The sequence below is a fragment of the Apaloderma vittatum genome, unplaced genomic scaffold (genome assembly GCF_000703405.1).
Source record: "Apaloderma vittatum isolate BGI_N311 unplaced genomic scaffold, ASM70340v1 scaffold36211, whole genome shotgun sequence".
Taxonomy (NCBI): domain Eukaryota; kingdom Metazoa; phylum Chordata; class Aves; order Trogoniformes; family Trogonidae; genus Apaloderma; species Apaloderma vittatum.
In genome coordinates, this window is record NW_009700315.1 from 5,471 (window position 1) to 17,764 (window position 12,294).

The 12,294-nt window shown below is 43.3% G+C and overlaps 1 protein-coding gene across 1 annotated transcript in view; it reads left to right on the plus strand.

Annotated features, from left to right (window-relative positions):
- Positions 1-723: 723 nt before the first annotated feature.
- The window catches only part of LOC104280912 (rho GTPase-activating protein 7-like), a gene marked incomplete at its 3' end in the record, with an annotated part of 13,030 nt that continues 1,459 nt past the window's right edge, over positions 724-12,294 (plus strand). The window contains exons 1-9 of the mRNA XM_009878715.1: positions 724-739; positions 2,619-2,690; positions 3,946-4,027; positions 5,580-5,643; positions 6,263-7,624; positions 8,038-8,195; positions 8,860-9,019; positions 9,883-10,081; positions 11,711-11,930. Of these exons, the coding sequence (XP_009877017.1) occupies positions 724-739; positions 2,619-2,690; positions 3,946-4,027; positions 5,580-5,643; positions 6,263-7,624; positions 8,038-8,195; positions 8,860-9,019; positions 9,883-10,081; positions 11,711-11,930 (2,333 nt within the window). The remainder of the gene's footprint in view (positions 740-2,618; positions 2,691-3,945; positions 4,028-5,579; positions 5,644-6,262; positions 7,625-8,037; positions 8,196-8,859; positions 9,020-9,882; positions 10,082-11,710; positions 11,931-12,294) is intronic.

Consider the following 12,294-nt stretch of genomic DNA (forward strand, 5'->3'; position numbering starts at 1 on the left):
GCATGAGGGTGCTTCCAATAGCCCCAAAGAGTCCTCAAGGACATTGCCTTGGCTTTTCAGGAAGGAATCTTCCATAGGAAACTGAACTTTGGCAGCTGTTAAACACGTGCCTTAAAGCATCGCGTAAGTTGCCAGGACCATGATGGTTCCTTGAGCAGGATTTATAACTGTCTATCGCACTTTTGTAACCCTTGCTGCCAAGGTGGGTGTGTCAGTACTAGCTGTTAATGCTACTCATGAATATTGCTCTTCTCTCAAGTCTCTGTGACTTTTATTCCCAGAGCTTAAGACCTCTCTGCGTCCCTGGTCGAGAGCACTGCTGAGCAGCTTCATCTGTGTTCTGCCGTTACTCTCCCACGAGTTTTCACTTGTCCTTCAGGTTGGACATGCGAAGCAGTCTTGCACATCAGTACTGAGCACAGTCCCGTGGAGAGCAGTTATTTCCTTTTGAACAATTATTTATTTCATTTTTTATTTCCTCCTGGTTAGTGATACAGGCTCCTCTGCGAATTTCCTCTCATCAGAGTAAGATTCCTACTCATCCATTATCCCTTTATGATTTCAATTTCCAATAGGATGGGGAAGAGGCAGCACAGACCTCCCTGAAATACAGAGGTTTAAGTAGGAACCTTTAGGTAGTTAGTTGAGCAGTGAAATAATTCCAGCAAGTAGTTATAGGCGTGCAGACTGAGAACACATTGGTGCTTCACGTGGCGTTGCAACATGGGGCTGGACAAAGGTATGTTAAAACACTTGAAGATTTATGTTAGCAAAGAAAATTCCCCCAGCTCCGGTGTCCTTGTCCTATGGAAGGGGCTGTCTCTGAATGTGACCATGCCTTTGTATTTTCAGACAAAATCATCAAAAATGTCATCACCGGCTGCAAAATATTTTCTAGCCTGTTATTCTTTGCACCACTGTTCACAGCTTGGTTTGCTCTAAAAATAGAGTTGTGCTTTCAGCGTTTTGGGAACTGAGGGCGCTTCAGCCCCTCCACAGTCCTGCCCAGGCTTGGGAAAGCTGGGCACAGGCTCAACATGATCAGTTTAAAATGAAGGACCACTATAGTTTCTCCACAGTGGAGCTGTTTGACTGGATCTACTGGGTGTAACTAAGCAAAAATCACTTGTCTTTCTGGAGACTTTGGAGACTGGTCATCCTCCTGGCTCTTTTTCTACAGATTTTTTTTTCTTTCCTGTCTTGCTCTGTGAGTACAATGCTTGTATTTTATCAGTCCCCTGTCGTGGTATTTAGTAAATGCTGTGTTATGATAAAGATTATGATAAATTATGGCACTGAGTATAGTAATAAATGTAGACATAGTGTATATTGGCTATTGTGGAAGAAATTAGCTTATGTTCTGCACAAAAAGTCATGCATCTGCTTTATGTAGAAATATCCTTATCATCCTGTGGAATTGCTTTATTCTCAGATGAAAAAGCCATAGAGTTTTGTGCAGGAAAGGCTTTGTTATGGATGGCATTGTCCAAATGAATCAAGTGATAATGAAAATAATTTAAAGTTTAGGAGAATAATAAAATCTTGGAAGTTCTGTAATTTTTTTGGTGAGTTTCTTCAGTCTGTTGCCTTACCACTGAGAGTTAGAGCAAAGCAAGCAGTGAATTTGAATAGGTATGTATGTGAAGTGCCTTGGAATCCTAATCTTTGAGTGTACGTGTAAAGAAAATACTTGTAAGAAACAGGTTTGGTCCTCTAGCCTAGCATGCTTTAAAAACATTACTCTCTACTAAGCATGCTTGATTTTGAGGTAGTTTTAAAATATTTCTCTCCAAGTAGTTTTTGCCTTCTGGTTGGTGTCTGCTGTACCGTGTGCTGAAACACAAGAAGTGTCAAACGGGAATGCTCTCCTCTTCAACAGACCCAGTGATTTCTGGTATTTGCAGAGTTCAGAGCCCGCTGGCATGGACATGCTGAACATGTTTATATTTCTGAGGCATTGAGGGAGCGTTCTGTGACTCTGTGAAGCTCTGTGCCGCCCCTGCTCCTGTGGGAATGTTCCAGTGTCGGCCATAGGGGTTGATGAAATGACATGAAAAGAGCAGTTAGTTCTTGACATCTGAAGCGGCTGCCAAGTTGCGTGGGTAGTTGGCAAGGAAATAAATATTGATAGACCCTAGCAACAGGTACTCCTGAGAACTCTCGTTCTGGGAATGCTTAGCCTGTGTCCAGTGTTATTTATATTGTGCTAGCATTCTGAGTTTATTTATAGGATTTATTTGTGCCTTATCGCCATTGCTCAGAACTGGAATGCGTGAATGGGCTTTGCTGCACGAGGGCACAGACTTGTGTATCTCATACCCTTCTCTGGTGACTCCTTTCGATGCTTCACTGTTCAGATCTCGGGTGGTTGATGGACACCGATGTACGACATCTCATGTACGCACTTGAGGACTCTCCGGTGTTGGAATGACTGTTCCGGAGCTATGCACCTATAAGTGCATTGGATACAAGAATTTCCTTCTTTCAGTAATACGTTATCAAAACATTCACATAGAAGGCTCCACCATCTGAGAATCCACCAGATGAAGTTGCTTATGTTGTGAAAGCACTTTCTCTTGTGAGCATTGTAAGTGAACTGTTTTATATTCTTGCTGCAGAAATTGAAGCCCGAGAAGCCTGCGACTGGCTGAGAGCTGCCGGTTTCCCCCAGTATGCTCAGCTTTTTGAAGGTATGGTCCCAAAGGCTTGTCAAGCAGCTGGCTCTGAACTGACACATAGAACCGTTTGCATAAATAATCTTTCAGAACCTGACACTTTCAGTGGAAGCACTTCAAAATTCTGAAATGTCTTCATGCTAACCTGTAGAAAAATAGCAACCTGGTGCATGTTCTTGCAGAAGTGACATCTTGAAGCATGGACTCAGCAGAACTCCGTAAAGGACTAAATCTTTCCGGGTTGTGGTTAGACTGTAGCTTGGTCAAATTTCTGCTTTTTGTGGTTTTCAGTTGCGTAGAATCTCTCAGGCTCTTTCCAAAAAAGTGTTAGATTTTTTTTCTGACATTGATTGCAATGAAAACTCACCTAAGGCTTTCCAGCCTGTGGTCTTGAAGCATGATTATTTTCTATTGAAGAATATTAGAAAAATCATCTTGCAATCGTAAGTTTTAAAAAACAGATACCTAGAAGCAGCCAGCCACAGTCAAACAATGCAATTCCAGAGTGTTTTCACGTTGTTAAAGCTACAAAGGTTGCTTATTACTTGTGGGGGAGTTAGAGCTTCACTGAAAATTTGGGTAATTTTCAGACAGCATTTGTGCTTATACCTTAAAACTGCTCATCTTTAAAATGTGTTTATTATTGCAAACATGGAATGTAACAAAAGCTAATCTAGTTTTAAGAGAAATTTTAGCAAAGAACTAGAGGTAAAAGAACCAATAGTAACTTCTACCTGCTCTCATTCCCGCCTCTCTTCTTCATTGCAAAGTTAAAAATTGGAAGTCAAGCAATAGAGTCAAATTTGAAAGCTGTATATTACAAAATATGATTTCTCATGGAAATGCTTCCTGTTTGACTATAGCAGATTTTAGTATATGAGCTATCAACCTTAGGGATTGCTGGAAATGTACATTGTGTTGCTTCTGGAGAATGAATCCTCTGTGTAGAATACTCCCTGTTTTATACTGCACCTGAAGGCAGAAGGTGCAGAGAACCCAACCAAAGCCAAACTTCGGTTTTGTGTTTCTTGGCTGTCTAAGTGATGGTATTTAGTCACTGCAGTCTCCTGGAAACGCAGCGCTTGCCTACCCATAGCGATACCTACACTTATTCTCCTACTTGCTTGAAGGAACTGATCCTCACTTACTTGAAGGACATTTGTATGAATACGTAGCTCTAGAAATAGATTTAGATTTCTATCACCTGTTGCAAAATTCAAAGTCTTTGCAATTATAACTCGGATTTCAGACTCAACTTCTTTGTTCACAGATATGCAGTTTCCTATTGATGCAAAAACTGTGAGGAAAGATCATGAATTTTTAGATGGAGATGCGATTGAATCACTATTCAGGTAAACATTAATTATAAATCACCTTTAGTGCCTCCAGGCTCCATAGTTACTTGTCATTCATCTTTTCATGCCTCAGTTTTTGTCAGAGACTAGCAAAGTCATCAATGCTGTGACTGAAGAAAATCACTTAAGCGCACACTTTAATACCCCTGGAGTTGGTTGTTTTAAGAATTTAAAGGTAAAGCAAGTGTGTATCTTCATCCAAGGTCTCAGTGACATTATACCAAGCATCACACCTGTTTTTTTTGTGATGTGAAATGTCTACAGGCTGCAAAAGGGTAATCAGTTCCCTCCAAGCATATGGGGACATGACAGTTTGCTCTTTAGAATTGGTTATTACAGAGTGCAGGGATTTCCCATGACTAGTGAGCTTCCCCGAAGCTGTTCCAGAAAAAAATGCACAGGAGATACACTCTCTGTTTTGTTTTCCTGATTTTTTTTTTTTTTGAGTGAGAAGCAAAGACGTTGATTTAAAATTATTGTTCGGTCACAGCTGTTCACAGCACACAAGTGGAATTACATCGTCAGTGCAAGGTCAAACTCGTTGCTCGTTGGACTTTGCCCATGTAAGAGCGCTGGGGTAGCACCGAGGCATTCTTTGTTACTTGCTGCAGTTTTGGAAGCCTTCTCATTAGGAGATTGTTCATCAGGTGAAGCAAGCCCCAGACCACCCACGCCACGCCACTTGAGCGATCCGAGGGACGCAATAAGGATTTGTAGCTCTCGAGGGACCCGAAAGTTCATCTTCTGGCAAAGTGGTTTGGTCCTTTGCTGTAACTCTTGGTCACCTGAATTCAAACCCTGCTTCTAAGAGGAGCACCAGCAGGGGCATGTCCATGCACCTATACAAAAACACCTGGGTTTCATATACGTCTCTAACGCACAGCTGATGCTAGAGGACTTTGGATATATTTTGTTTCTTGATATGATTTCTGTGCTGAGCATTGCCTGAAGGCTGTCACTGAGCCTCCCTGTTGATGCCACATGTGTGATTGACAGTTGACTGACGAGTTTGGGGCCATCCACAAATTTTAATTAAAATGGTGTTCGGTCCCCATGTGTTGCCTGATCTAGTTGAGAGGCGTCCCTGCCCATGACAGGGAGGTTGGACTAGATGATCTCTAAGGTCCCTTCCAGCCAAGGCCATTCTATGATTCTATGATAGATAATAAAGTCCTTCCAAGGATCCTTGGGGATTCATTTTGGCGTTTGTTTTTGTTTTGTTTTTTTTAGAAGCCCATTCTGAGTTCCTTTCATTTGCAAAATTGCAAATCAGTGTACAGTTTTGCACCATCAGTAAAGCTCATAATCTGATTCTTAATTAGCTGATTACTTATGGTCCTCTAGTTTCAAGATGGCGAAACGGAAACTGTGAACATCATGGCGTTCTTAATTTGTTGCTGGTTTTGGCAACATGTACAGAGAACCTCTAATAGAATATCAGTCTTTGATGCTAGTAGTGAAAACTCCATGGTAGAAGTTCACAAGAAGTTTGTTATCAAGAAATAAAATAGTTTAAATTTAAACTTCTGCCTTTTTTTTTACACCCTAGGCGGTTAAACACATTGAACAAGTGTGCATCAATGAAAGTGGAAATAAGCCATCAGAGGAAATGGGTGAGTTTGTAAAATACAGTAAATTTTCTCATCATAGATGTGGTTAGTTATTGTCTCTAAACCGCATTTTTTAAAAGTGTAAGAAGGATTAACAATTTCTGAACTTTTCTTTCTATTCTCTTCCATCCTGCGAAGTTCCTCCATTTACTTTTTTGGCTGAAATACGTCGTGATGGAGATTGAAATTGAGCAGTGTTCGCTTTATATCTTTGTAAGGTAGACCAGGGGTGGGGTTTCTTTACCTGGAAATTAATGAATTTTGGTCACAGAAGCATGAAAAAGTGTTTGATTTGTTTGGCTTTAGGAAAGGCCATGTAAGCCAAATATCTTTCAAAACTTCTGGGTTTGCCGCAGAACAGATTTTTTCATCCTCAGATCAAATCTGTCATCTTTCCCTGTGGTAAACGCAGCAGATGTGTCAGCACCAGTAAATTGTCAGCGCGGTTTTCAACTAATGGTCTGCTCAGGGCAGACCTTCAGAATGGTGACATTTCCGTATGTTGGTCTTGAGGATTTTGGAGAAGGCAGAAAATGTAAATCTCTTCTGTTACATTTTTAAAGAATTTATAGTTTGCCAAACTTTCCCCTTAAACTGCACTTTTTTTTCCCTTCCTTCTAAGAGTGATGGCTCTGAAGATGATGAACCTTGTGCAATAAGTAACAAGTGGGCTTATGAGAGGTGCAGTCAGAGATGGTCTCGTATCGAGAGCCTCGAAGGTTTCCCAAGAGAGGAAGGTGCTGGTGCATCCGTCCCAGGCAGCCCCAGACTGAAGAGCATCAGCAACGAGGATTCCGTCTTTCTTGATCATGGCGAGAAACATGATGAGTCTTCCATTCACAGCACTAGCAGTGGGGACAGTGACACTGTTAGCTTCCCAAAACCTTTTGAAGATGTGGAAACCAACCTGAGCTCCGCAAGCTGTTCCTCAATTAAAGTGGCTTCACCGGACTCTACTTTTCTTTGTTCTTCTCCCCCAAGTGAGTTTTTAAATGTCGCCAGCGAGGAGAAGCTTTTGGATAAGTCACCATACAAAAAGAGGAAGAGCCTGCTAAAGAAAATGGAGAAGCTGCACTTAAGGAGCTCCAGCTTAAGGAGTGGTCAGTCAAAAGCCAAACCCATAATAAGTGAACCTGTTCTTCTGGAAGGACTTAATGAAGAGAAGATGAAGATGCTGAACTGTGTAAATATTTCCGATCTCTCTGGCATCCAAACAAAGAGCAGTTCCTCCTTCTCTCCCCAGGGCTGCAACAGCAGCAGTCAGTCTGCAACGAGCAGCACGGTGAGCACCCCGAGCCTTGTTATAAAACCACAAAGCCAGGATGAAGGAAGGGAGGTGTATGCAGAGGACTTGGATTCTAGCAAGCTCTTGCTGTGGAATGATCTATCGCAGCAAAACCTAAAAAATGACATGAAGTTAGGAATGAACCAGATGTTTCAAATACCACAAGGCCATAAACCTGGTACTTTCCCCAAAGCACTTACAAACACCTCCTTGTCTCCCATAGACAACTCTTCTGTCAGCTGGAGAACTGGGAGTTTTCACGGGAGCGGGAGGATCCAGAGCAGAAGCAGTTCCAAGGATTCCAAAGCCCCCAGGAGCCCCTTGTCACACGCATATAACAGGCTAAGTGTATACGACAACATGCCCAGTATTGAACTTGATCATTTGGAGGCAGCACAAGTTGGTGATGATGATGTTTTTTCAGAACTGAACAATGTTATAGAAGATGTCAATGGTCTCAAAAAGTTGGTGGATCAGTGGACAGAGAAGTTCTCAGATGATGGGGATTCAGACTTGGCCGGTGACTTGACCTCTTTGTATCCATCCTTACCTAAAGAAATCCGTCTTGCAGTGGAGGACTCGGAGGGTAAGACAGCAGACCTCCCGACCGCCGAGGGAGAGAGCAGCTGTGAGCTGGGCAAGGAGATCAGCTCTGCAGACCTGGCATACGTGACAGACACCAAAAAGACTGACAGGTCAGTCATCCTTGGGTTTTCCTAGTAGGCTGCCCCTTGGGAATCTTTCCCCACTCAAAATTGCTTTTTTAGAACAAAATACTCTTAAGCAACTCGATTTTGGGTAGCAGGGTCTGCACCGCTGGTGCAGATACTGCTGCTCTGTAGGCACTTCAGCATCTACATCTGCTCGTAATCTGCATGAGACATTTGGAATCGGACTTTATGGCTAGTTTGCTGTATTCCTCATTGAATCATTTTGTATTGCCACGGTACCTCCTGCATGAGAAGCACCTTCTTTAAATGCAGCTGGCGGTGTTTGGGAGCTGCAGGTCAGTGAGACTCAGGTGCTTGACAGGTGCAGGTGGAAAACTAACAGGGATGATGGAAGTAAGTCCTATGCTTAAACAATATTTGTCCTGTAGGCATGCGAAGCAGCACTGGTCTGTGGAAGAGGCTGTGAACTTGGAAAGCCTGTCCCTGCAGACGGATAGCCAGTCAGCTGCCCAGCTAGCCCGGACACAAAAGCTGGCTCTGTTGAAACTCACTGCTTTAATGGACAGATACTCCCCTGGCAGTAAGCAGGGCTGGAACTGGTAAGTTGTCTAACAATGAAGCAACCTGCGTTGGAAAGAGATTTGATGTAAGCAGGTGAATTTCCTTGTCTCCCTAGATTACCCGTGTTCAAGACAAGGAATTTCATCCTGTTAAATTGCTGTTGGTTTTGTGGTTATTTTAGCGGCTCAAGGATTCCCTCTGCACTTTTGCTCGTGGTCACGCTGTTACTGATTTTCCAGCACAGTTTCTGTCTAGATTTGTCCCTTTGTAGGGCTTTGGCAGAGAGCGGTCCTTCACAGAGACTGCAGGACCTGAGGTGAGAGTTGGCTGGGCTGAGAATTCATCTTTTCAGCATCAAGTCCCTTGCTGAACTGAAAAAAACAGCAGTAGGAGGACTTACTTAGAAATATCAGTTAGCATCTTGTGACAGGGATCTGGTACTTGAACACAGAAAGGAGTGAAAGAGCCTGCAGTGTCCTAAAGGGATGGAACATATTTCACACAAGGATGCTTTACTAAAGCTAATTAGACTTTTGAAATGAGAAAGGTTTGTTCCTGTAACGGCCTGCTGCTATGTGTACAGGTATGTGGCAGGATTTGGGGCAAGGATAACTAAATCCTCTCCCATGCATGTAACTAAAGCAGCAGGCACAACGCTGCTGGAGAGCCAGTAAATTGCATGCATTCTTTTTTTGTTTTCAGGACTATACCAAAATTCATTAAGAAAATAAAAGCCTCTGACTACAAGGACAAAAACGTGTTTGGGGTTCCTTTACTTCTGAATGTTCAGCGAACGAGCCAGCCGCTGCCCAACGGCATTCTGCAAGCACTGGACTATTTAAGAAGCCACTTTCTTGATCAGGTATGAACTTGAGGCAGCCCAGAGCAGCTCAATTCCTTCAACGGATGTGCTCCGGGGAACTAGTCTCTGCTTTTCCCTTGATTAGCTCATTTGGTTAGAGTGTGGTGCTGATAACACCAAGGTCACAGGTTCAATCCCCATTCGGTCCCCACATGTTGCCTCATCTAGTTGAGAGGCGTCCCTGCCCATGACAGGGAGGTTGGATTAAATGATCTCTAAGGTCCCTTCCATCCTAGGCCGTTCTATGATAACTGATGAAAGTAAACACTGTCTCGGTGGCACACAGTGAAATGTCCAGCAGAAGTTTGTTGCGGTAGAGTCCATGGGTAGTTTCTAACACCAGATTTCATCTAAAACTGGCTTGCCACCGATATTAAAAATAAATCATAATTTCCCTCAGAATGCCTTTTGTCAACCCATAGACACATTAGATGTATCAGACACATCAGATGTTAAACCTGACCCTTGTGGAGCTCTCAGTCTGGGTTTGTTTGCTCCAGCACGGGCGCTGCTTTTGGACGAGCACACATGGGTGAGCATAGCCTGCCCAAGCAAACTGACAGATGTCAAGAGTAATGATTTTAAAAGTCAAAACATTGATTTTGCATTAAACAAAAAGCAAAGCCAACAGACAAACAGACACAGAAATTGATGTCTTTCACAGCTTGTTCTGTGGGCATCAGTCATGGTTGGCCCGAGAGGAATATCCGTGCTGCTTCTAATGATACAAAATTATATTGGTGTTAGATCCCACTACCATAGGGGCTTAGCTATCAAAAGGGAAGTGAAGGATCAGCTACTTGTCAGATGTTTGATTCCTGGTGAAGCCTCTCTTTGTCTTTAATATTTCCTTTTGCCCATAGGTCGGCCTGTTCCGAAAATCTGGTGTTAAATCCAGGATCCTGTCCTTAAGAGAAATGAATGAAACCAACCCTAACAACGTGTGTTACGAAGGGCAGTCGGCATTTGACGTGGCAGATATGGTGAAGCAGTATTTCCGAGACCTTCCTGAGCCCATATTTACTAGCAGGCTCTGCGAGTCCTTCCTCCGTATCTACCAATGTAGGTAACAAAAAATGTAGTTTTCCAACTCCCTGAATCTCTTAATAGTCAGACACAAAAGGCAGTTGCCAGACTAGGGCTAGTGCCATGTCCCCTTGTGGTCAGCAGAGGCCAGTCAGGCAGGATGTTCATTGCGCCTCTGGACTTGAGCTGCACATCTGTATCTTTATGGCCCAGCTGTTTCCTAACATCGTGTCTTTTCTGTTTTCTGAAGGATGAGTGTAGTAACATCTGTTGTAGCAGCCATCCTAAGCTGTGTTTTAAAACGGACGTTTCCTCATGCAAAATTAAGAAAGCATTTAGTCCCCTTGTTCATGGTATGACGTAGCTTCTTGTGCAAAAAGTCATGTTGTTATATCTGTGAAATTCCTTTATAAAGGTGCCCAAGCAGAGTTGCTGCGAAACAGCAGCTTTGTCTGGAAATGCCAGCAGCTTTCTGCCTGTGCTCTCACTGCTACTGTCCTTGAGGCTCAACCTGAAAAAGAAGGAAATGTGAAGCTGTAATCTAGCAGTGAATACAGTTTTAAGCAAGTTCCATGATGATGATGATGGTGACGTTGCTACAGCAAGCTTCTTCTTCTTTTGAAAAAGGTTTTTTAAAGTCAAAGTATGACCACGTGGACTGGTTTTCAGCCTGATCTACATAATTTTTATTGACATGAGTACATGAGCTGCTGCTGTCCTGTGTATGGTGTAGAAGCCCGGAAGTTTGCTTGCGTTTCATTTCCTAACCTGTCAGCTTTTAGAATTTTGTCTGAGAACAGTTTGATTGTTTGAAGCAAGTTTTCTTCCTGCATGCACAAATCCTTTTTATAAGGAGGTCCATGACTCCTGTGTCCAACAAATGTGGAACCGTTTTCTTCCATTTATTATGACTTGGCCACTGTTTTGTGATAGAAACAGCAAATGACTGAATTACCCTCCTCATCTGTCCTGTGCCACATATGACGAGCAAATTCCCAGATTACATTACTGTCTTTTGGAGATAAGAAATCTGCTGATTTCATGCTTTTTGTGTTCTGTGTATGTGCATCTGCTTGAAGGGAAGGAGAAGTGATCCTCCACCCTTTGTCATGGTGTAAATTGGAGAAATCCCCATGGCAGGGGATGCATGGATTGAACCGAACCTACTCTCCCACAGGAGCTGTTTGGGCACAGTCTCCCTGGGTTTCGGTGTGAATTAAAATCTGTTGGCAAAAGTGCTGTTCTCTCAATTGAGTTAACTGAGAGCATCTGTTCTCTTCACGCCTGAAGCTGAAAGAAAAAGACAGAGTAGAGTAGCCATCTGCTCCAAAGTATCATTCCAGAGTAATATTTTACGGGGAGACAAGCCCTTATTTGGATTGTAACCAGAGTCAGTTCAGGGTAAGTTCATTAGCGTGGTGAGCAAGATAAATTACAAGTCAGGCACAAACATCACTGGTGTAAAAGTGCGCATTAACAGGCAATAGGAGAAAACTGTACTTGTTTGATATGAACATGATAGTGGCCTTTACCTTGTCTGCTGTGAGCTAGAGTGACAGGAAAATGGATAAATCTACAAGGGATGAACCTTGGGACCCTATCAATGGATGCTTCCTCTGCAAGTCACGGGTGATCTTCATAGATTTTTTTTCTTTCTGTTTTCAGACGTGCCGAAGGATCAGCAGTTTCAGGCTGTCCAGGCGGCTATTCTCCTTCTCCCAAAGGAAAATCGAGAAGCTTTGAAGATCCTCCTGTTCTTCCTGCGAGATGTGGTTGCTTTTGTTGAGGAAAACCAGATGACCCCAACCAACATCGCTGTCTGTCTGGCGCCTTCTTTGTTTCACCTCAACACCCTGAGACGGGACAGTTCCTCCTCCTCCACTAGGTATTCGCTTCTTGATGCCGGCATTGCTGCTGCCTGTCGCCTTCTTTGCCAGAATGATGCCTTCTCTAGCCCGCCTAGGATCAGTGGTTGCTTTTGAGGGGGAAATAGTGTTCATGTCTTGGGGTTTGTCTCAAATATGATGATGACAGAGGAATCCCACAGCTCATTGTCCAGGGCAGGGAGCAGTGGTAAGATCCTGTAGTCATGCTCCTGACTCCTCTGCATGTGGGCTATCCCTCACCACCGCTGCGCTCTTTGTGGTTGCCCACAGGGCTGGTAGCCCAGGAATCCAGCCTGTGGCCATTTGCAGGGGTGGCCGTTGAACAAGTAGCTCGTGCAACGGCAAACTACAGCTGAGGTGCAG